The following is a 24777-nucleotide window of genomic DNA, read 5'->3' on the forward strand; positions in this document are numbered from 1 at the left end:
TCGTGCATGAACTGGGGTGCAATCTAACAACGTTGAGTGAGCCTACTACTCGTCCACACCAATTTTATGGCAAAACAGTGACTACATATGGCACGGCCGTGCGGGGACTGTCCCCACGTCAGGAACGGTGTGTCAGAGGAACTGTCACGCCCCCGCTTTAGACTTCTCAGCAGGAAATCGCTCAACTTCCCCTTGCCTTCCCTCCCAGCATACGGTGAACTGGGTGGTCCCTGTGTCAGAGCGCGGCCGCTACGATGACATCTTCCTGAAGACGGATGCCGACATGGACGGCTTCGTCAGCGGCCTGGAGGTCAAAGAGATCTTCATCCACTCTGGCCTTCACCAGAACCTTCTGGCCCACATCTGGTAACGGGGACGCCTGCTTAATCTTTTAAGCCGTTGATAATCTATAGATAGTGCAGACCCTTTTCCCTGATGTGTCATCTTAGAAAAGCATACTATCTAAACACTTATACATAACACTATCATAACACTAATTTTAGGTCTGATGCATTGATTTACAGTACAGTTATATGCTCCTATAACGGCTAGCCGTTGGGAGTTGCTGGACCGGCCCAATTGTTCCAGCGATGAAATTAATTTTTACTAAGCATTATCCTACGTAGCTGGATTCATGTACGCACTATTATTTTGAACGTCCTGTCACTTAAAAATAGCATTGTGAAGCATCTTATCCTAGCTATCTTTGTTGTTCACGGGGAATGGATTAACCTAGCAATTGATGTTCATAGAACAAGTGCTTGGCACTTGTACTATGAGCATCCTTACTGTACCGACGGAAATATATTGTTTTGTTTCTCATTCTTCTGACAAATGTAATTATTGTATATCGCTTGAAAAAAAGCGCTGGCTAAATGTAATGTAAGTGTAAATGTCTGCTCCTTTTAGGGACAGCTGCAGTGGTGATAGACTGAACTAGCAGTGATAATTATACACTGACCATGCTGGGGCTCTGTACGCTATAAATGAAACACACCTATTTACCTACCCAAGGTTAATGCTGGGGGCCACACCTTGGTTTGTGTGTGTGTGTGTGTGTGTGTGTGTGTGTGTGTGTGTGTGTGTGTGTGTGTGTGTGTGTGTGTGTGTGTGTGTGTGTGTGTGTGTGTGTGTGTGTGTGTGTGTGTGTGTGTGCTGTCTTATTCCTATAATAATATAAATCAATACTACAGAGAAGCTTGGGGACAGCGGGTTTAACTCAAACCACTGCAGCTAACCCAGTGCATGACCTTGGTGGCGCCTGAGCCTCTTCTCATCCTTGCCCCCCCCCCCGCCCCTCCCCCACCAGGGCGCTGGCTGACACCAGGCAGATAGGGAAGCTGAGCCGGGAGCAGTTTGCTCTCGCCATGCACCTCATCCAGCAGAAGGTCGGCAAAGGCATCGACCCCCCGCAGTCCCTCACCCCGGACATGATCCCGCCATCGGAGAGGAGCACCCCTGTGCCCGTGGGTTCACGATACAAAACACACACCACGAGACCCAAGACTGCAGTAACCAAGTATAGCAAAAATAGCACAATTGCAGGCAACAACACATTGCTCAGAGTGCCTCGAGTCAATGCTGTACTTGCTCTAAATTTTTCTAACGTATCTTAACCAACAATGTGATTGTCAAAATGGGAAAACATCAACACTTAACATGCAACATTTAGCAAATGTGGGGAAGAGTAACGGCATGAAGTACGTTTGAGAGGGTCTTATTCATACAACGATTGTCAATGACGTTTGCACCTTTTTGCACCTCTTACGAGACTAAGATGCATGCTTTCTACAAATGGTGAAGTGATGGTGGTTGTATTTTGTCTGTTGGTGTGTCATCAGAGTTTGTCTGGCTACATGACCCCTGTGGGATCAGAGATGGTGGCTCTGTCTGAGATGAGAAGGGTAAGTGATGATTCTCTTCACCTTTCCTCTTCTTCTTCGTTCTCTGCTTTGGCAGCTGAGTCACTTGTAGATGTGTTTTTATCAACTTGCTTTTTATCAACTTGCACTCACAAATTATAGCAAACCAATCGTCCAGCCTCAACACAAGTAGAAGACTTTCATGTTTTGTATCTATAATATGTTTCTGGCGATGAAATAATTGAAAAAATAATTGACTCATACTTTCATAGGTTCATAGGTTGTGTCAGGCCAGGTTGTGTCAGGCCAGCTACTGCACTTTGATGCACGGCTAACCTCACTGCTTCACCAAGAAGTGCACTTAAGATATTCTGATTCTCTTATTCTCTCACTCTCTCTCACTCTCTTGCTGCTGCTGATGGTTATATGCCCTCTCCTCACCCCCCCCCCTGTGTTTAATGGTTTTAGGCTATAATGTACAAGCTATGGGTAGGTAACACAGAGTGGAACCCACTAATGCTTTCAGTGGCTGTGGGACAGATTAGTGGAAAGCATTTGGGAAGTCTCCGGAAACTGCTCTCCTATGCAGTGCAGTCTAGTGCCCACTGGTTACCATCACAATACCTGCACTGTTCTTTTTAACAAAGGAATTACAAGGTGTTAAATCTTCAGAAACCTTTAGAATCAGTCCAAATTGTAGGGTTCCCTTCTTTTTAATTTTTTTTTATTGAATGATTTCGTATATCTTTCCTCTTACTTTTTATCTGAGTGCCATTTCAATGAACATTATAACTTTCCAAAAACGCTGCATCTAGTTAGTCACACTTGAGTTAGTCACATTGATTAATATGTTAATCAATGAGATCTGCTTAGGAACATTCAACATTGCCTATCAGAAATATCATATTGTCCTCGACACGATTGTCATTAAGTAACACAATTGTAACTGTAAATCTAATTTAAAGATGGCCAGCTACAGAAGTACTTTCTTCTTATTTTCTTATTGTTTTGTGCGTTGAACCTTACAAGGATTGTTTAAAGTGGGATTAACCGTTTTCAAAGGACATTTAAGCAGACTAGAGCAACACACCTTTGTGTCTGGATAGTGTGTTGTGATGATAAACCCTTTTGCTTATCAAAGTCCTTGTCCCCAATCCTAACCTTCCCAACACACGTGGGGACCCTCCAGTCAGTGTCTCTTTTTCTGTGGTGCTCCTACCCCAACGTATCCACCAGTGTTCAACCATTCCTCTTTGGCCTTCCATCAACCTCTCTTATCTGCTTATTCCTTGCTGTTTCTGGGGCGGACATCTCTTCCTTTCCTTTGTTTCTCTTGTCGGAACTGTTTGGCCTCTCCTCTGCCTTTCTCCCTCTGTGTAATGGTTGGACAGGGTTAGGGTTAGGGTAACCCTAACCCTAGCCTAACCTTTGAGCCTTACCTAGAAGACATCTTGGTTCCATCTTGGTTCATAAAGCTAACTGAGTGGTGGAAAAGGATGCAGAATTCTGCATTCTGTTCCCCCACCCAGGCAGCTTTAAGAACCGAGACGGCCGTAAAATGGACCACATTGCTCTTATTCTTATTTTTTTCAAAAACACTGAAGAGCAAATATAAATTTTTAACACCAAATGTTCAGTCTTTGTTTCATTCCATCTCTCTTCTGCGGCTGTTTGTCCTTGCAGGACAGCTCCAGTTCGGTAGGCTCCGGGGAATTTACGGGCATCAAGGACCTGGACGACCTCAGCCAGGAGATTGCTCAGCTCCAGAGGTAAACAAAGCAGCCTCTTTCTGTTTGGCATGCTTTAGGACTAGGAAGCATCACCAGCCAGCCACACAACTTTGCCTCACGCCAGAAACACTCAAAGCCACATTTGGATGATCTCATTTAGGGCTCTTCACGTCCAGGCATGAGAAGGCCTATACAGACAAGTGTTATGAAATTTCAATTGAATTCAGTTTAATTTTTACGGCCATTAATCACAGTAACAGACTCAAAGGGCTTAACAGGCTATATATTTATGACTAAAACCTCAGTCAAAACAGCAACCGTCTTAAGTTAAGATCGTGTGGAGCGTTTGGGAAGACGATTATCGGTTGTGGAACAGAGCAGATATTTAGCAGAGCTGAATAATTGACTCCCTGTTCCTGAAGAAATCTCATCTTCACATTGATATGCAGGATAGTGATAGGCTATAAACGTATCTTGGCAAAAACGTTGCTGACTCAAAATACCCACAATTCATTGCACCGCAACCTGATCGTTATTTCACTCTGCATTCCAAGATTTATTTGTATTTGATTGTCTTCATAAGTATTCGTATTTCTGGGAAAAACCTTGAGTAAGCTGACAGTTATGAGAAACAGATGTGGGCCTTTTTTTTTTTTTTTTTTTACAAAATAGCACACACAACTTCCCAGCACATATTTCTTCCATCAGACCATTTTACTTGAATGTATCTCCTCATCGCTTATCGTAAACTTTGCATTGCGATAAATCCATCCTCACGTCCACTGCTAGCAGGCAGAGTCACTGCTATCTCTAAAGGATTATTACTTGCATTAGTATTAATGTGCTGTTAGCCACAAGTGATGAAATATACACTTAAAACAAAATAGAGCCATGTACAAGAATGGATGAGGTCGCGCACTGCTCCTCTCTGGCCTTAACTCATCCCATCGCCCTCGCGCTTGATCCACTCATCCATCCATCCATCCATCCACATTTCCTTTTGATGTGTATTTTATCCAACTTTTTGTTTTGTTTTGTCTGTTCACCACTTACTCTTCATGCTGCGTCAGCACTCTTGCATTTACCCAGTGGAATGCTCTCAGGTAAACGGACATGCTAACTGATTCTGTCCACAGGCTGGCCTTCTGTCAAACCTACAGTCACACACACACTAATGCAGGTCTCGTATTCAACCGCTCTCCTCTACTTCACTGACTTCTGCTGGTTTGCCCGGTGCCACCACTAAAGCAAACACACCTGTCCCCCGCGCAGTGCAGCAACTAGACAACAATCGCAAACCCATTGACCATTCAAGTCTGCCCTTCACATTACTGTGTGTTAGTTCGTAGAAATATAATGGCCCAATATGTAGAGCTTCTCTTTTATTGTTTTATTTATTGAGCTAAAAATATCATCAGAAAATCGGATCATCTCTCTTTTAAGTTGAGACCAGGAATTAAAAAAATCATTTGAGGTTCAGTCAGTTCCAGTGAAAACATTGAAAAGTAATACAAACAATTGCAGACAAAGCCAACACTTGGATTCTGCGTACCTGTGCCATGGTTCGTTAGCGAATTTGCATTATGGTCTGTGACATTGTCAATTTGATGGAAACCTAGCCTGGTGGATTGTTCAAGTGTTAAACCAATCAGGGTGGTGTGTGTGTGTGTGTGTGTGTTTTTTGCTCGTGTGGGTGTTTGTTTGCTCGTTTGCATATGTGTGTGCGTGTGTGTGTGTGTGCGTGTGTGTGTGTGTGTGCGCACACTGGGGCGGTAAAGGGTGATTTTCTCATTTTATATGTAACTAATGGTGTTGTCTTTTGTTGTTGTCTCTGTGTTTGTGGCTCTGTTGTTGGTCTTGCATTCGCTTGTTCTCGCTCTCTCTCTTTGCGTGCCTCTGTCTGTATGCCTTGACCTGCACACGTGTTTGCACGTGTGCCAGAGAGAAGTTTACACTGGAGCAGGACATCCGAGAGACGGAGGACGCCATCAGACACAAGGGTTCAGAGGTGCAGGTAGGACTCGTAGCTCCCCATCAACAAAGTCCAAAGTACAGTTTTCTGCCCACGTGGAAAGATGTCAAATAGCAAACAATCAATGGTCTTTTAGAATCTAGCGGTATATTGATTTTATCCCTGGTTCATTGATCAGAATTGCAATTGTGTACTCTTGTAACAATGCTCTTGTAGAAGGTTGAATACATCAAAACTAGCAATTTAAACTTGTTTTCTACGATTCTATTTTATTAAGCTTATAGAAGCGTGTATAGCATCACCCTGAGTTTGGTGACCGCCCTCAGTCAAAAAGCAGGAGAGCCACCAACTTCAACAATTTATTCAACAACATATCAATATAAGGTTTGATGAGCCACAGGATAAAAGCGGTTTCTGTCCTGCGCGTCCCATCAGGAGATGCAGAACGAGCTGGATCGTGAGACAGCCAGTCTGCAGGAACTAGAAGCTCAGAAGCAGGATGCTCAGGACCGGCTGGATGAGATGGACCAGCAGAAAAACAAGCTGGAGGACATGATGAACGAAGTCCGCATCAAGTGTCAGGAGGAGTCCCAGATGGTGAGGAAGGGGGAGGGGAAGTGCGGTGTTGAAGAGGGGAGGGGAGCATTTTTTAAGGAACTGCCAAGTGGAAAACATGCATCCAGCCACAAAATGGAAAATCCAAACGGCTGTGAGGATAAAAGACATGAGAGTATGTATGCAAAGTGGTTCAATGAAATTAACCCACGGGAGGCACAAAAACATCAGAAATGACTGTGGACGGCTGAATAAATGTACAGTAGAGGTCAGCATTGAGCTAAAATCAGACCTGATGGGATAGATTCAAACATGTTTTTTTTACATTCGGGTAATAAAGTCCCAAAGGCTGAAAAGCCAGCAACAACACATGCCCATCCCTTTACTTAAGTTTGTGGTTTCTTTGTTCACTTGGCCAATAGGATAAAATGGACAAAACACCATAAAACCAATGGCATGTCAGGCAAGGCCTACATGCAAGCAAGCACGCATGCACGAACGTGCACGCATGCATTCATGAACGCGCACACACACACACACGCATGCACACACTTACACACACACACAAAATAAGCGCATGATAGGAAACCGATTGCCTTTAATCAAGTCATTTAAAAAAAAAATAGAAGTGGAAAAATCGTTGTTTTCATAACGAGCGCGCCTCAACTAAAACCATACTTCATTAAACAAGCTATTACAAAAAAAGTTGGCTCACAAGGTGTTCTGGGATTGCAGGGAAAGTGTTCAATTCGGGTTTGGATGTAGACTAATTATATTAAGGACCTGAATCAAATTTCTATTTAGTTGTCTCTCAGCGGTAATGTAATGCTGAAATGAAGGAAGGAGGTTACGTCCTATCATTTTGTGATATGCAGCCTAAATGATTGACATAACAACAAAAAAGATTGTAACACATATTAGTTACTATAACTAGAGTATCCGACTTGATATCTAACTTGAACATGTTAGACATCTTTTGGTAGTCTGCTATTACCATAAACAATGGACAGATAAGCAAGGGATGTGCAGAGAGAGGGAGGAATGCTCGATAGATAGAAATATGGCGCCTAGCATAGGGAGCAAGTAATTACTGGCAATAGGACGGGATATCAATTCGGTTGATATCCAAAGTCGGTATCGTCTAAATTGATTGCCATACTTGGACAGGAGCGAATGAAACGGAATCTGGGAAATTGGAAACACAGGCGCTGGGACGCTCAAGACAAAATATTGCACTCAGGTTGTTAGGAGGCCGTTAGAGCAGTTTGAAGAAGGATCAAGAAACAAAAAGACAGCAACATCTTATTCCACCCAAGCACTAAAGGCTTGTAGGTTGGTTTGTGCTAATGAACACATCCAGATAGATTACTCAACAAACACAGGGAGTGGTACCTGGACGTGAATCTCTCTCTCTCTCGCTCTCGCTCTCGCTCTCGCTCTCTCTCGCTCTTGCACTCTCTCGCTCTGTCGCTCCCTATCTTTCTCTCTCTCTCTTGCTTCCCTCTGTCTGCTCCGTTTCCTGAAGTGCACTCACAAGCCTAGGGGTCACAGCAGTAATCATAACATAACCTGTGAGGTTGTCTTCATTCAAAAATTCTGTTGTTTCTGTTATAGACATATGGTTGAATTTCGTTCCATGGAAAATCGTGACGTTTGATAGTAAAAACATCGGATCCACTAGGCCAAAATCTGTGATTGGGCACGAATTATATATATATATATATATATATATATATATATATATATACATCTTTTTTTACATAACTCTTTTCAGTTAATCGCTTCTGCCATGTGTTTGTACTCACTGCAACTCTCCTTCCCACCAGATCTCGTCTTTGCAGAACCAGATCCACTCCCAGGAGTCGGACCTGCAGAGCCAGGAGGAGGAGCTGTGCCGGGCCAAGGCGGACCTGGGCCACCTGCAGCAGGAGGAGAACCAGCTTGAGCAGAGCCTGGCCGCCGGCAAGCTCCAGCTGGAGACCATCATCAAGTCCCTCAAGGCCACGCAGGACGAGATCAACCAGGTATCAACCTCTCTCGCTCTCGCTCTCCCCATCTCCCTCTCCCTCCCTCCCTCCCCCCAGCCCCCTCCCTACCTACTTACTTGCCAAATGTTAGTGTACTTTATTTTTTTTTCAATTATAAATTGAAAAGGATTTATTATTCACCTACACTTTGACAATTTAAAGCTGTTACAGCACAATAAGCATCATTTATGCATATCAAAATGTTGCATTTTGGTTGACCTTTTGAACGGCAGGTCTTCCCATGTCAGCGGGTCAATTGTTAAAACCGGTTCAATCTGGTTGGAACCATCTCTAGTCAAGACACCTTTCTATTCCGTTGCAGTCGAGGAATAAGATGCACCAGCAGGGGGCACTCTCGCACTACAGAAGAAAACCGAGCAACTACACCACATTACAACATTCTGGCATCGAGTGGTTGTGTGGTTGTCTATGCTGTCCATCTCTCAATCATGCTTTTCATTTCAGTTTTCCCTCCACCTTGTTATACCGCATAAAAATCTCCTCACATCAGTCAGTCACACGCACGTCACACTGGATCTTCACTTCTGACATCACATCCCACACATAAATCAATCCCACATCTCACCTCAAAACACCCCCTCCATCTCACATTAGTTCCCGGACACACACACAATCTCTCTCTCTCTCTCTCTCTCTCTCTCTCTCTCTCTCTCTCTCTCTCTCTCTCTCTCTCTCTCTCTCTCTCTCTCTCTCTCTCTCTCTCTCTCTCTCTCTCTCTCTCTCTCTCTCTCTCTCTCTCTCTCTCTCTCTCTCTCTCTAAGGTCACAGGCAGGTTTCAAGAGAGAGAACCAAGCAGTTTCCTCATGCTCACCTGCAATAATAACCCCCCTCCACCATTCACACATGAGACATACATACACAAAGACACACACACACTAACTTACTTTTTGGATCCAGTAACCTTTTTGTGTTGACTTTCCTGCAAGCCCAAGGGAAGTCCATAGTCCTACAGCATGTCTATGTCTTTTTATTTTTTTATGCTCCACATTCTTCACCGTAGTTCACTTCAGGCCCTTTAAGATGAGTCAACATGCCTCCCTACCACAGTGTTGTGGTGTCTGGTTCTAGTTTAGTCCCTCTGTCGCTCCCACTCTCTCCCATCTTCACGAAGAGCACTAACAACTCTCTGGGTCACGGCCCTAATCAAAACATAACCCGCAAGGTCATCTAATTCAGAAGTGATGTTGTTTGCGTCATGGCCATAACGTTGAGTTGCGTCGAAAAAGACATCTTGACGTTTGTTTTAAGTTCATGGTTCGCTCTTTGTTTTTATAGGAAAACAAAGGGATCCTTTTCTTGAAACACCTGCAGGTTAAACTGTATTCAGCTCAATCGGAATGATCTCACTGTTGAGAGAGAGAGTCGTGATATAGCTCTTGGGGATTTGCTGATGCTCTTCAGTAAAGGCTGTGAAGAATGAAATGAATTAAGCACATTTACCTCACTTATTATTTTATTAATTTCTTTATTATTTCATTATGGTTTCACTGCACCATAAGATTTATGAGGGGCGGAACTTCAATTAACTTAAATGAAATCATTTGAAACTCTGGAATTGTATTTAAGGACTTTACTTTATGTCGCTCTAACAGCAGTAAAACACATAATGTAATCATGTTAGCTATAACCTAATAAGAATTCCAAAAGCCGACATCTAGTCTCAATGTGTGTGTGTGTGTGTGTGTGTGTGTGTGTGTGTGTGTGTGTGTGTGTGTGTGTGTGTGTGTGTGTGTGTGTGTGTGTGTGTGTGTGTGTGTGTGTGTGTGTGTGTGTGTGTGTGCGTGCGTGTGTGTGTCTCCCCGCTAGGCCCGCAGCAAGCTGTCCCAGATCCAGGACAGCCAGCTGGAGGTGTCCAAAAGCATCGAACAGTACAACAGCAGCCTGAATGGCACCCATGGGGGCAGTATGACCAACCTGGCAGACATGAGTGAGGGCTTCACCGACCGGGAGAACGGAGGATTCCCCCTCATGGTGAGAGCAACACACGTGTGTGTGTGTGTGTGTGTGTGTGTGTGTGTGTGTGTGTGTGTGTGTGTGTGTGTGTGTGTCTGTGTCTGTGTCTGTGTCTGTGTGTGTGTGTGTCAATGTGCTGCACATTGTATATTGCTAATGCTGCATTAAGTTCTCAAAGCCACTGCTTTGTGAGCCTTGTGTTTATGTTCGCTATACCCATGTTTTTGTTTGCCGAGGTTGTTACCCAATCCAATGAGATCTTCGCCATCTGCCTTGACACAAAAAACCTGTGTTTGCCGAAATCCTCTGCGATAAATTGATGGCTTCAAATCCTCTCTTGCTAAGACATGGGTTTTAGTGAATCTCTGCCATTGCCATAAAGTTTCCGTCAGTACACGCCCCTATTCCCCCACACACAGACGAGGGGTTAATCTCACGATGTCTGTGTGTCTGTTGATGTTCCTCATAATAACTTGGCATAAGAAAAGAAAAACACATCCTTCAGGTTGAATGATATCAATACTGCTGTGGATTCATTTCTGTTTGAACTGCACTAATACATAGATCCTGTACTTAAATGCTAACTCAGCTCCCAGAATTAGCTGTCAAACTGAGTGACTTGTTATTTAGCTTTTTCTGTGTCTTCATGCCTTGACGTCGAAATGTATTACATTTAAACTAGCTCGTAGCTTAAAATAACCCAGACATATCTGTAGTCAATAAGGTTTGTGTCCTATCATAGTGGATCATACAATTATTGGTTGGCGATGTTTGATGAAAAAAAGGCAAGTCTGCCACGTCACTCATTGCATTTCACAACCAGGCAATCCACTGAATAATGTTTATGTGATCTGCTGTCCTCCGTCTATCATCACAAAGAGCATTTGGGTTTAGAGGGAAAGCTTAAGGTAGAAGGGTGTCTAGAGTACAAGCCCAGTAGACATAAATAACGTAGTCTCTTTAAAAGGGATTTGATTGTGCCTACTATTAAGCACAGTTTAGCTGTGAAGCTATGCACCCCCTATTATTTTCAGTCTTTTAATACCTCACATAGCTGAGATGATTGGACATAAATTGTACCGTGCCAAAGGGCTTTTAATACTTGAAAAATACCTGCACACCTGTGTTTATTTGCATGCTGGGTTGCAATTCTCTATTCTGCTTCCTTAGGGGGCGAGGGGAAGGGTTTGAGACGAAGACACTTTGTTTCTGGAGTCTATTCCATTGTGTGTGTGTGTGTGTGTGTGTATGTGTGTGTGTGTGTGTGTGTGGTGTCAGGGGGAAGGGTGCTCCACACTTCACATATCTGCGCGGCCGTGGCAGCAGGCCAGGGCTAAATGCTCTAACCTGTTGTGGCTCATTAGCAGCTCTCGGTTTCAATGGGAATCGCTGACCCGCAACACACTGCTGATCCCAGATAAATATACACATTGCTTGCACACACAAACACAAGCACACATGCACACATACATAGACTCAGACACAAACACACAGACATACGCACGCAAAGAAACACAGACACGCACGCATGCACACACACACAGCCGCACACACACATACACACACACAGACACACAAACACTCACAGCCCCCTTTTCTGCGTTGCTGAGCTAGAGTTGTGCTGTGAAAGAATAAGGGGAAACAATTTTCATTCTCTTATAATTTAAAAATGTCTCTGGGCTTTCTGGTATGGAAAGCTTTCTGCAGAGCCACATTCCTGTGTATGTCTATGTCTGTGTCTGTGTGAGTATGTGTGTGTTTGTGTGGGTGTTTCAATGCCATTTCTTTTCTTAATGATCCATCTTAGACATTCTTGTAAAATGTTCACTCTCCCGTCCAAGTATCCACGTTTTTTTAGCTCGATGGAATATAACACCACCCATGCACATGTGAGCATGCAGTCATGCATGCACCCGTAGGTTATTTTACCTCCCAAGTTTGCATGCAGTTTGCTTGCATGCAACTTTCCATGTGCAAATATACCGAAATGGGACCATTCTGTATCAAGCCCATTCATACTTGCTTTCCTCCCTCATTCTCTTCGTGTCTTTCATTGTCTCTCTCTCCTCCAGGAGGACCCATTTAAGATGAAGCAGTCGGTGTTCAATAGCCTGCCGCCGGAAGTCCACCCCGACCCCTTCACCACAGAAGACCCCTTCAAAACAGACCCCTTCAAAGGTTTGCTGCCCTCTGGCCCCTCTCCCTGTCTAGAAATCCATTGGAGCTGACCGATGTTTGGATGTGATACATGGATACGATGAAAGAAGACTATATCAGTGTTGGTATCAGTTCTTTGCATACTGTATTACTTTATTACAGGAATAAAAATTACTGAAATGTGGGGGCTTATTTATTGTATGTATGGCTTATTAGGGGGTATTCTAAGCTTGGATCTTGTGATTGCCTTGTACAGTGTGTGACCATGTGTGACCCCCTCCTCCTCCTCTTGGCCCTGCAGGCGACCCCTTCCAGAATGATCCCTTCGCCAAGCAGCCAGTGGCAGCAGCCAGCGCAGGTACGAGGGCCCTTCTGTCTTTTGTCGTGCTTCCCAGAGACCTCGCGGGCTGATCCTTCTCTTGGCTCCAGCAAGCGTCTCTCTTCCTGCAACCACAGAAGTGGCGACAGTGAATCGGTGTTGCCATGACCTCGGAACAATACTGTCACTGTTCACTCGGACAACCATGGTCCTGCAGAGTTATATTCAGCGCTATAAAGCTGTACGAATTTATATATGCTGGGGCATGACTATATGCGGTGTACTGGAGGCAGCTGTGCAGCCTCTTACCAGGTTATTCTATGTGTGTGCGTGTGGTCCCGTGCGCGTGTGCATGTGAACCGTGAAACGGTGGCAAAGTGTGTGAACCATGGGTGTTCTGTGCACTTCCCTCTACAGCGATATTGGGCAGTTTCACTTCTCTTGCTCACAGCGGTGTGAGCAGATCGTAAATGATTGCTAATAAACAGTGGGTGCGCGTAATTAAAGCAGTTCACTCCAGGTCGCTGGAGCTCCCCTCTACAGCGCTGTCAGAAGAGAGCAGGCCCGTTCACTGCTGCCCTGACTGTTGGTTCACGACCCGACACTACCTCTTTGTATATTATGCTTTAGGTCATATGTGATGCATGCCTGTCATACTCACAGGCCTGTTAAGCCCTTTTGAGACTGTAACTGTGATTAAGGTTTATACAAATACAATGGAATTGAATTATACATCATTATCCACGTAACAAAACAGTGTTCTGTCGAGGCCAAAGGTAACCCTGGCGTTGGCTGTTTCGTTGCTTTTGTGCAGCGGACCGTACAGCTGAAAGTGCAAACTGAAATTCATGACCAGATGGTTCAATAGAATGCTTTCAGATTTTTTTTTTACGAAATGTTCAATTTCAGAAGAAATAAACAAAATAAAAGGGTTCCAAAATAATTGCCGGACCTTGAATCCTTTAGGCCAAAGGGTTGAGCCAGTCCAATCTCAAATACTACATGATAATGTAAATTTAGCCCTGTTGGTGTTAATCAGGATTATGTTCTGTGTGATCTTTGACAGATGTGTGTCCGCTCCCCCCAGACCCGTTCGGAGGAGATCCATTCAAGGAGGCCGATCCGTTCAAGGCCTCATCCGAAGACTTCTTCAAGAAGACAGCAAAGGCAGACCCCTTCTCCAATGCGGACCCATTCAGTAAAAGCACCACACTCCCATCCAAGGTACCTAGACTGGCATGTTTATAGTATGACTAAATAAATGATCAAATAAATGTATATGTACACGTTTGCACGGTTGAGTCTAAGCTGGTTTGTAAGCATTAAAGCATGGGGCATTTCTTTGTAACACGGGCATGATCACATTAAGGGTGGGAGCGTTAACATAGCGATTAACAAAGTATATTCATTTGCTTTATTATGTGCTTCTTTCAGCAGACCACCAGTCACTTTACAAGCAGTGACCCATTCATATCAACTAGCCCCAAACCCAAAGGACCAGGTAACGTAGTGTTTTATTTCCTGCTACTTTATAATTAAACTTTTTTAATCAGCAGACAATGAACCACATTCTGAGGCCTTCTACCACGGATAGAACCGATTTTTTTCAAGTTGCTGTGCAAGTTATAGCCTGAGTATCTACTAATATTTGAAATGGTAAATCCAGTTTATCTTTTAGACTGGACGCACTTCATGCAGTTATACTTGATGCTTGATGACCCCTCTTAGACATTGCAGTATACCAAGCTTTTTAATTGCACAATTCCTAATTAGGTGAGTGCTGCATGCAGCGCTCATCTATTGATCTTCATAAGTTTCTTTCTTTCTTTCTTTCTTTCTTTTCTTATTCTATTTTAAAATATTCAGAATAGCTTGGAATATTTTATACTTTTTAAGATATTCTACTTTCAAAATATTATCTTTTTTTTAGCATGGGAGTCAATGGTACTTCAGACTGTACTTTCAACCGTTTATCTTCGTTCAAACCATTTAACAAATCTACACAATTGGATCTTCAATAATATCCAAACGGAATTTCGATATCATTTAAACTTTCTTCAGAATCACAGTTTTAGTTTCAAACCGTCATATTCTACAGTTGGTCCCATTGAAGCCGTCTGCCCATTCTGACACTAAAATTACCAAGACATCGTAACTCGGTCAAATGTCAACTGTTTACCATCATTCAAACTGTTAAACAAATCTACACACTTGTATTTTCAATAATATCCAAACGGAATTTCGATATTATTTAAACTTTATTCAGAATGACTTTTTTTGTTACATACCGGCTTCGTTTTGAGTTGGCGTGAGGACGTTCAGCAGTGTTGCTAGATGGGGCGGTTTTTCTTGCCGGATTGGGGTACTTTTGGGGGACGTTCAGGCAGTGTTGCCAGATTGGGCTGTTTTTTCTCCACTCTTTTGAACTGTGTTTAATTCCCTTCACTTGATTTAGGCCATTTAACGTTTCTTTATGTCTTAATCTATGTGAATTTATCGAAAAATATTTTCAACCTCACTTTGTGCTACAGTACTCACCACATTTTCTGCAGGAAATGCATTTTCTAGTTGAACTTGCATTTTGTTTGCACATCACAATTTTTGATTGGCTAGGACTCTCCATTGATTGGCTAGGACACACAAATTCTATTCTATTCAACCTTTCTGTCTGTCTGTCTGTGTCTGTCTCTCTGTGTCTCTATTTCTTGCACTCTCTCTTGGTCTCTAACTTTATTTGTTATGTTTTTTTATTAAATGTTGTTTTAAAATGAGCCGGCCTCCCACCTTGACGTCATGTTATTAGCAGAGCCAGCGGTCTCACCTCAGCACCCCGTCGCGGCTTAACACTCACAGACACAACAAAAAACGGGCCTTTTCCATAAGGATCACGCCATTGAACCCCCTAATTAAAATCAACACACCAGCTCGCCCACTCAATCAGTTGGTTGTCTCACACTATTAGGGGCAAAAAAAAAAAGCGTGTTTTGTTTGCTTTAGGATATGAAGTTGCTCTATACAAATAAACACACACACGTGCAAGGTCATGTTAAAGACCATACGGTGTGTGTGTGGGAGTGTGTGTGTCACACACACTCTCTTATGAAGGATAGGAAGGATAGTTGGAACTTGGAACTCTATGAAACCCACACACGTGGAGGGTCACACAGAGGGCCATACTGTGTGTCTGTGTGAGTATGTGTCGTATCATGTAAGAATAATGGTTGGAACTCCATCATATGAGACCCACACACGTGGAGGGTCACATGGGGGGGGCAAAAAGTGTGTGTGTGTGTGTGTGTGTGTGTGTGTGTGTGTGTGTGTGTGTGTGTGTGTGTGTGTGTGTGTGTGTGTGTGTGTGTGTGTGTGTGTGTGTGTGTGTGTGTGTGTGTGTGAACTCTATCATATGAGACCCACGCTGGGACCACTGTTTCCACAAGCTCAGGTTAGCTTGTCTGTTTGCCTATTAGACCCGTGGCTGGTAGACGGGGAAGGCGTCGGGTAAAGGCCACACGCTCAGTGTCAACATCCACTGTTGAAGTTCACTGCAACAGGTGTTTCACATTGGCCACAGCAAGACGCCACGTTTACATTTATTCGTAAAATACCAATTTAATTTACACTTGCGTATTTATTCTTTTTGGGGGGAATGATATTGGCTGTGACTAATTCATCAGGACCAGCCAAGAAGGATCAAACTTGTTTTTGGTTTCCGTTCCGATTCGCACGGTGTTTGATAGAAACGGTAACATAGAGCGATGAATAATAATGTGTCAAACCAACTCAACACAAGGGGCCCTATTTTAACGGTCTGAAACGCAAGTGAGAAGCGCCAAGCGCAAGTAGATTTGTGGGCGGTTCTATGGCGATGTTGCTATTTTGCCGGCGCAAAAAAAGACTCTTGTGCCCGGCGCAAATCTAAAAAGGGTTGTGAGTTTTCTTCCACAACTTCAGAAATACTGAGTCCTCAAATACATTTTGGCAAAAGAAACTTAACACACATATGATATGCGACAACTGTGGTTCTATTTAATGATATACGCAATACATTATAAACGTTGTTTCTTATCAGTATTGTATGCATTATTGTTATCAACTTGTGTTCCTAATATGCATGTGTCCCCCCGTTAATATACATTGCCATGGACTGTATTATGCGTTACGTGTTTTAAGCAGATGGACGCACACACACGCGCCCGCATTCATTAATTCATAATGGCACCAGGGAACGTTTGCGCCAGAACACGCCTCCTCCTTTCGCCGAACCGCCCCTTGGGGCGCAAGATCATTCCCTAATTTACCGACGCGTGGCGGTGGAGGGAAAAGAACGCTCTGCGCCAGTTGCAAACTAGCAACGACACATGCGCCAGTGAAAAAGTAAATTGCGCCGGATGCAAGATAGGGCCCAAGGTTGATGTGTGCATTTTTCTTTTCGGAAGGAAAAAACATGATCGGAAACCTATGCAATGTGTCATGTATAGTGCATCAATTCTCCTTCTGTATAGGTCATTAACATAGACAGTGATGCGTAGCTAAGCTGCCCTTGTAATGGGTTTCAGACCTGTTTGGCACGTTGGACCCATTCGGCAGTGGTTCCTTTAGCAGCGGTGGCGGCGGCAGCAGCACCAGCAGCGCTGGGGGCTTTGCGGATTTTAGCCACATGGCAAAGACAAGGGACCCGTTCGAAGGCAGGGCCAGCTGGCTGCCCGACTACCAGAAGGTAGGGGGGGAAAACCTAAGGGCAGTCTAGCGATACTAAAATGACTAATAGGCTCCCCTACTTTGTGGGTGTATTTTATGCCCGCCTTTCTGGTGTTTTTCTGTGTCTAACTGTCACATTTTCAGTCAGGGTTTGTAGATGATCCATTTACCCGGAAGAATGACACACCAGCTCTACCACCGAAGAAGACCGTTCCTCCGAGGCCGAAACCCCCCAGTGGTAAGTGTGTGTGTGTGTGTGTGCGTGTGCGTGTGCGCACGTGCGGGAGAGCGAGAAGAGGATTATATTAGCTGTTTTCTTTAATGAATGATATGACTGAAAATATTTGGTTGCGATATTGTCAAACAAAGCAAATCAGCGAATGCCACACATTACCACAATTAAGCAGACAGTTCAAAGCCTTCTATTTCTATTTCTACAGAGGTATAGCTAATACTTTATTGCATATTTAGATGAAAATATTAGGTTGGATTCTTAGGTCAGATTACTAAATGTTTTTTGTCGACACGTGGTTTACAAACAAGATAACGGCAAGGCAAGGGTGTACTCGTTATTTAGGTGCAGTGAACAGTGTCTGGCTGTTTGGCTGTTACAGGGCTTATCACTGATGGGGGTTCATTGAGCTGCCCTCAGGCTTCAGGTCAAACCAGGGACTCATCTCTTTGCACAAATAAACAATTATCCCTCCTCATTTATAACTTTCAAGATGAAGCCATAAACATTCACGTTTTAAGACTGCACTCGTGCTTCTTTCACATTTTTGTTTTGATTTTATTTGAAGACCCTCATGTTGAATAATTTCAAACAGGAGTTTTGAATAAGCTAGGCAGAAGTTACATTCAATTGCGTCCAGCAGCAAAGCTTGGTGTTGCTTCTAACCTGCTATCCATTTTGCCAATGATTTCAAAAATGCACTGGCAGATACTTCTGTTTCTCAGTTAATGAACCAAATTCTTTGTTAGCTTTTATTGTTTTATTTTGAGAGAGGGAAAAGACAGTGTTCCCCATTTTTAATTGGGGAACACTCTAAAAGCTACTTCCCTTGATGGTGGTAGACTAACACTCTCCTCCTACTCTGTTCTCACTCTGTAGCGTCTTCTCTTAGCAGAGGCAGAGCAGCATTCAGTAAGTAGGCCTGCGTGCCAACCTAGCATAGCATTCTTGGTGAAACCTGTGTAAAGTGGATGTCGTGCTAGTGAGTAGTGGTGAATGTGCCCCCTCCCCCCACCCTCTTCCAAACTTGAATAATTCAAGGTGAACTTTCCTCCAATACTCATACTGTCTCGTTTAAAAAGTGGCCTACTGACTCACGAAGGCACACACACATACACCCACACGTACTGTGCATAACTTTTGCCTCTCATAACCAGTGACTCTTTACCAAAGAGCGCATTGTAAGGGAACATCAGAGCTCCCAAATAGAAAACTATCAGCTCACCCAGTCCTTTTTTATTGAAATATACAGTGTTTGTGTTTGTGTCTGTTTGTATGTGTGTTATGAATGAATGAATTGTGTTTTTCATATTACTATTAAATGCTTTTAAGAAGCACAAAGAGACATGAAATAAAATGAAAAGCTACTTAAGTAAAGCCAATGAATTAGGGGAAGATAAGCTGATAAGAACATAAAGGGTACAGTGCAGGGGTCTGCAGTCACAGTACTGGTACAATACAAGCATCTCTTCTTTAACCTCTTGTTTCTAACCAACTTTCTCTGGATGCGAAATGTGCAATCTCATTTTCCAGAGAGCTTTCTCCAGGTGAAGAAATTCTTGTAGAAACGTCAGCCTTATCGTTTCCTTTCCTAACGCCTCTAGCAGGTTTTACAAAGTATTGTACATTTGTCAAAAGGCTCGTCCTTGCTATGGATCAGTTAAAATGAAGCGGTTTGCTCTTGTTTTTCTCCTCTAGAACTTGTTTTGAATGTCAAAGCATCATGATACCATGACTCAGTTTGTTTTAATGTTCTTTGATCACATAAGAAGTTCAGAACATTATTTTACCAAGATTCCAAGATTTGAAAAGAATCTAATAAAAACAGTGTCTAACATGTTATATTAGTACATTAATTATTAAAATAATTTGTACAACTATATGAAAAACCTTTGGACTTTACCAATGACACTACAAACCCCTGACTGTGCTTAGTTTACATTATGAGACATATGACCTGATATATTTCAGGTGTGTCCATCTCTCCTTTATAGGACGATCCGATACATATCTAGATACGTGTGATACGATACGATTCAGGGACGATACATTGTAATGTATCAATGTTCTAACGATATATATATATATATATATATAAATATATATATATACATTGTTAGAACATTGAATCGAATTGCATCGAATCGTTCCATCTGAAAAATGTGTTTTCAACTTTGCGATTCGATTCAATATCGTTAGAACATTGAATCGAATCGCTTCGAATCGTTCCACATACAAATGCATCGTCCCCGAATCGTATCACACACACACACACACACACACTGACTGACTGACTGACTGACTGACTGACTGGAAAACACAGCGGAGGATAGTTTACATGAAGAGTGTGGGAAACCAGTATATCTTTGAACAGGAAACGTTGTCATTGTGGGCAGAACTAGATAAAGTTTCAAAGATGGCAGTGTCATGCACTACGCTTAACCTTTATCAATGTCCCTTTGACTCATCACGAGCACGAGAGGTTTGGCTGAATGAAGCTGTGGCGTTGGTAGCGGCTGCGGGGTCTTACCTTACCCTCCACCATAGATTTGGGTCAGCAGCTTTCATTTTCATGAAATTTTCAACACACTGCAATTTTATGGGATATGTGATTGGGTGGGAAGTTAATCCGGGCTCAATTGCACAAGATGACTGTACGTATAATTGTGTATTTCTGCATGTATGTATATATATATTAATACATACATACATATAGATACATTCTCGCTCGATCACTCTCTCTCCCTTTCTCTCCCTTTCTCGTTCTCTGTCTCTGTCTCTCTCTCTCTCACTCTCTGTCTCTCTATACAATAGCCAAGATATAAGTATAGTTGATGAGATTTGTTGAATGCAGGGGTTTAGCACGGACCCATAAAAAGTGCAACATTATTTGACCATGTGTAGCCCATATCTCCTCCTGAAGTGTATCTAGTGCAGAGCTCTCCATAGTCATACCTTTAGTACGGGTACCTTTAGTGTGAAGGTGTTCAAATGCAATAAGGCTTTAGATGTTTTTGCCATCGGCATGGCCATTTAACTGATGCATGAGGTCTCTAGGAGAAGAAGAGTTTTTAGAGACGGTATATGGCTGGCGTAATGGGTCTTACACATTTTAAAAAAAAAGGGCCTTTAATAACAGTGGGATTGGTAGGAGATGATTTTGTCTAACCCTGGTTGGATGTTGTATATGTTTTATTTTTTTAATAACACCCCTGAAATTCTAAAATATACACTAGTGTTAAAAAATTTGGGGTCACTTAAAAATGTCCTTACTTTTTGAACGAAATGCATTATTTTTTTCAATGAAAACAACATTAAATTAATCAGAAATACAGTCTAGACAATGTTAATGCGGTAAAAAAAAAGGCTAATTGATAATTTGAAAACCCTTGTGCAATCACGTTAGCACAGCTGAAAACTGAGTTTTTAATGGAAAAAAAATATTTGACTGGGTGACCCAAAACCTTCGAAGAGAAACAACTGCAAAACTTGCCGTGGCTTCATAAGCGTTACTCACTCTAAACTCTGTCTATCTTGACACAAAGCAAAGTTGGTGCATGTGTGTGTGCATGTGTGCGCCTGCCTCTGTAAAAGTGATGTGTAAGAGCATACTATTTGTGGTTTGCGCTGCTGGTGCTGGCAGCACACACCCTAGCATGCTTCCTCTTTTCTCTATGTGTCAGTGGGTATGTCAACAAGCGTGATTGAGTGAGAATTGCCCTGCAAGCTGCCTCTTCTTTCAGCCCATCTTTCTATCACTACATCCCTCTCCGTCGACACACACACACACACACACACACACACACACACACACACACACACACACACACACACACACACACACACACACACACACACACACACACACACACACACACACACACACACTAGACACACACACACACACACACACACACACACACAGGAGTAGGAGGTGGGTATGGTAGAGGAGGAGTCGCTGATATGCTGGATGACGAGGTTCTGGTGTGCTGGATGAGGAGGTGCTGATATGCTGGATGAGGAGGTTCTGGTGTGCTGGATGAGGAGGTGCTGATATGCTGGATGAGGAGGTTCTGGTGTGCTGGATGAGGAGGTGCTGATATGCTGGATGAGGAGGTTCTGGTGTGCTGGATGAGGAGGTGCTGATATGCTGGATGTGGAGGTTCTGGTGTGCTGGATGAGGAGGTGCTGATATGCTGGATGAAGTGTAGCAGATATGTTAGTTGAGGAGGTGCTAATAAGGTGGATGAGGAGCAGATATTTTAGTTGAGGAGGTGCTGATATCGTTGAGGAGGAGGAGCAGACATGTTAGTAGAAGAGCTTCTGCTATGGTTGTGATATTACAAAGAGTAGTTAACTGTCAAGCAGAAACGGATCGCCCGGCAGAGAAGGTTTCTCAGTATCTCATGTGAAACCACCCCCACTTCTCTCACCCTCTGCCCGGGACGCACAGCGGGGTCAGATGAGAGGCAGCACAGGATCGCTATCAAAACATATTGATGTGTGACAGCAGTTTGCCCGAACCGTGCGGTTAACAGCTATACACCAGCATCAGGCGCGAGCACGGTTCCCACGGTTTTCTGCCGCCTTCAGCCCTTTCTGCAACCATGCAGCCCTTTCTGCACTTTAATTTAAAATCGACTGAACCTCGCTCCAATATTTTATAATGCAATGACCCGAGTTCCACTCCAGAGTTGAAGTGTTGCACTGAAGTGCACGGTGAGACGATGAATTTGTAAAGGATATTGGTTTGTGTCTGGTAAATGGGTAAACCACAGTAAGTGTTGGGTGTTGTGGGTTGGAACCCCTAACCCACGGAGCTCAGCAGCCTTCCAGAATGTCCCTAACGTTGCACACTAACATTTTGGGTTTGGCTATTTACTGAATCTCTCTTTCCCTCTCTCATGTCTTACTTGTGTTTGTTATGTTTGTGTGTCAGAGTAACAACATTCTCTGGATGATTAAATGCCACATGCAGACATTCAGCTTTGTGTTGGTTTCAAATGGTTCTTCAAACACATATTTGTCATATTGCAACAGATAAAAGGCCAGCGAGGAAGTCGATGAGTAAATTGAGATGTATCTCATCAGAATGTGTTAATATTTAGGAACTGAAATTGCATGTGAAAACGGTTGCTGCAAAGTGATAACAAACGACGGGCCTGACTTTTTAAACCGTTCTCTTCCCATGTAGTGTAGCCCTGCCTTCTATCATAACATGCTTCTTCTGTCCTAGTTGTACATGATTTGTATGTTCAATGTTTGTGTTGATTCCAGTGTCCAACAAGACAGCATTTTGTACTTTATTTAAATCAACACAATTGGCACTCATTGGTTTGTATGTAGGATTTACTCCTGTAGTTTTAAAAATTCCTCTGCCTTGTCTTCCCATTCGACCCGCTCCCTTCCAGGTAAGACCACCCCTGTCAGCATGTCCAGCGACCCCTGCAAACCTCCCCCGGACCCCTTCCAGCCCTTTGGAGTGGAGGCCGCTGACCCCTTCGCGAGCAAAAAGACCCTGGGAGACCCTTTCAGCGGCAAAGACCCCTTCGCCCCGTTTTCAGCAACAAGTAAACGTCCTTCATTTTTTGCTGTTGGCATGTTTATTGAATGCACTGCATTAATGTATACAACTCCCCTGCCTTCATACGAGAGTAGACACTGTTTCTTAAGGGGTGTATGAAAAGTATGAAAATTGTCTTATCCAGTAATTATTGTCTTAAGTTAAGTCACGTCTTCAGTGTGTGAGAAAAGTTCAAAACAATCACCAGTGTGGGAAGCGGAGGCTGGGGCTGTGCATCGGTCTACTGCAGCCTTCATTGCACATGTGCCTGCTAGTGCAGGAAAAGGGTGTTAGCCCTTTTTGTGGTTTTTGGTCTGTGTGAATGCGAGTGTGTGTGTGTGTGTGTGGGTGTTTGTGTGTGTGTGTGTGTGTGTGTGTGTGTGTGTGTGTGTGTGTGTGTGTGTGTGTATGTGTGTATTTTAGAAGAGCATTGAATACTGATTCACCTGCCTTCTGATAAAGCACACATATCATATGCTTGATAAGGCACACATGCTACGATTTCAAATGAAAACAACAACTTCTATCTGCAATCATTAGCTGCAAATACCAATTTGAATGGTAGGCAGAGCCAGGGCACACGCCACGTTTATTGAGACATGTCACAGGCAGCTCTGTGTATTAAATATCAGGTTACACGAAACAGAGGGAACCTTTCATAAACAATGATTCAAGAAGATTTGATAGAGGTTAAAAAATCTGGCTACACACTGAGTTCATAATCATTACTTTTCTATCCGTTTTTTTCTGACAGGACCTGAAAAACCCAAGGTAAGATAGTTTTCTTGCATTGTTTGAGTTCAAAGGAAATGATTGGGAACTCTTGGGAGATTGATTTAGAGCGTGTTTCTCTTTCGAGCTCCCACTGCAGATAACAATGTTCTGCATTGTCTCCGATAGCAGCAGCTTTAATTTAACATTGCGAAAAATGTACAGTGTGTACATTTTCGTGCACAAGGCTAGCACGCTAACCGCCAGATGTTCCTGATTACTTTTCCTACATTCTAGAAATAGAGGAAAACCAGCATACTGAATATACAAAACACACATCTATTGTTAAATGAGTGCAGTGGTATGTTTCCATGACAAAACAGGCATGGACATGATTGTGGGTGAAACTACTCTCTGGGTCATTTCCAAAAATTGGGTTTTGATGATTAGATCTTAATGTGTGTTGGAAAGGTTGGCACCTGTATTTTTAGTAGTCCGATGGAGATTGGATCACCCAAGATGCACTTTAATGCCAAGTGTGAACACGCTATATAACAACCATAAGCCTAAGACTGATAAAACACGACTGCTGTTGGCCATTTTTTACCTGGCTGCCGCCCATGAATAATTTCAATTTGGAATGAGCTCTTGGCTAGCTAGTGTTAAACTAGTATTAGCTTTAACCCCTCTACTTATTTGAGGTAACACTCTTTAGTAGTCCGAAAAAAAGGCCGGAGAGGTCTGACTGTTACTACATACTACAGAGTTAATTTATCTCTTTGTTCTCCACAACCCTTTGTGACTTCTATGTGTTTTCCCTCCTGCTCTTCTATCTCTTTCTGTCTGTCTGTCTGTCTGTCTGTCTGTCTGTCTGTCTGTCTGTCTGTCTGTCTGTCTGTCTGTCTGTCTGTCTGTCTGTGCATGCATTTGTGCGTGCGTGTGTGTGTGTGTGTGTGTGTGTGTGTGTGTGTGTGTGT

General features: G+C 43.1%; 1 protein-coding gene across 10 annotated transcripts in view; it reads left to right on the forward strand.

Moving 5' to 3' along the window:
* Positions 1-24777, forward strand: part of eps15l1a (epidermal growth factor receptor pathway substrate 15-like 1a) — a 35510-nt gene that overhangs the window by 5592 nt on the left and 5141 nt on the right. Inside the window, exons 10-28 of one of the 10 annotated variants that reach the window (XM_030372620.1) lie at positions 209-366; positions 1310-1466; positions 1842-1904; positions 2331-2351; positions 3546-3631; positions 4663-4695; positions 5534-5606; positions 6000-6161; positions 7946-8143; positions 9974-10138; positions 12193-12298; positions 12579-12635; positions 13663-13820; positions 14031-14097; positions 17153-17313; positions 17439-17532; positions 18406-18438; positions 22938-23096; positions 23844-23860. In XM_030372620.1, coding sequence (XP_030228480.1) covers positions 209-366; positions 1310-1466; positions 1842-1904; positions 2331-2351; positions 3546-3631; positions 4663-4695; positions 5534-5606; positions 6000-6161; positions 7946-8143; positions 9974-10138; positions 12193-12298; positions 12579-12635; positions 13663-13820; positions 14031-14097; positions 17153-17313; positions 17439-17532; positions 18406-18438; positions 22938-23096; positions 23844-23860 — 1968 coding nt within the window. Of the gene's footprint in view, positions 1-208; positions 367-1309; positions 1467-1841; positions 1905-2330; positions 2352-3545; positions 3632-4662; positions 4696-5533; positions 5607-5999; positions 6162-7945; positions 8144-9973; positions 10139-12192; positions 12299-12578; positions 12636-13662; positions 13821-14030; positions 14098-17152; positions 17314-17438; positions 17533-18405; positions 18439-22937; positions 23097-23843; positions 23861-24777 lie in introns of those variants that run through there. The other 9 variants (XM_030372622.1, XM_030372624.1, XM_030372623.1 and 6 more) reach the window with 9 other exon arrangements.

The sequence above is a fragment of the Gadus morhua genome, chromosome 12 (assembly GCF_902167405.1).
Source record: "Gadus morhua chromosome 12, gadMor3.0, whole genome shotgun sequence".
NCBI classification, from domain to species: Eukaryota; Metazoa; Chordata; class Actinopteri; order Gadiformes; family Gadidae; genus Gadus; species Gadus morhua.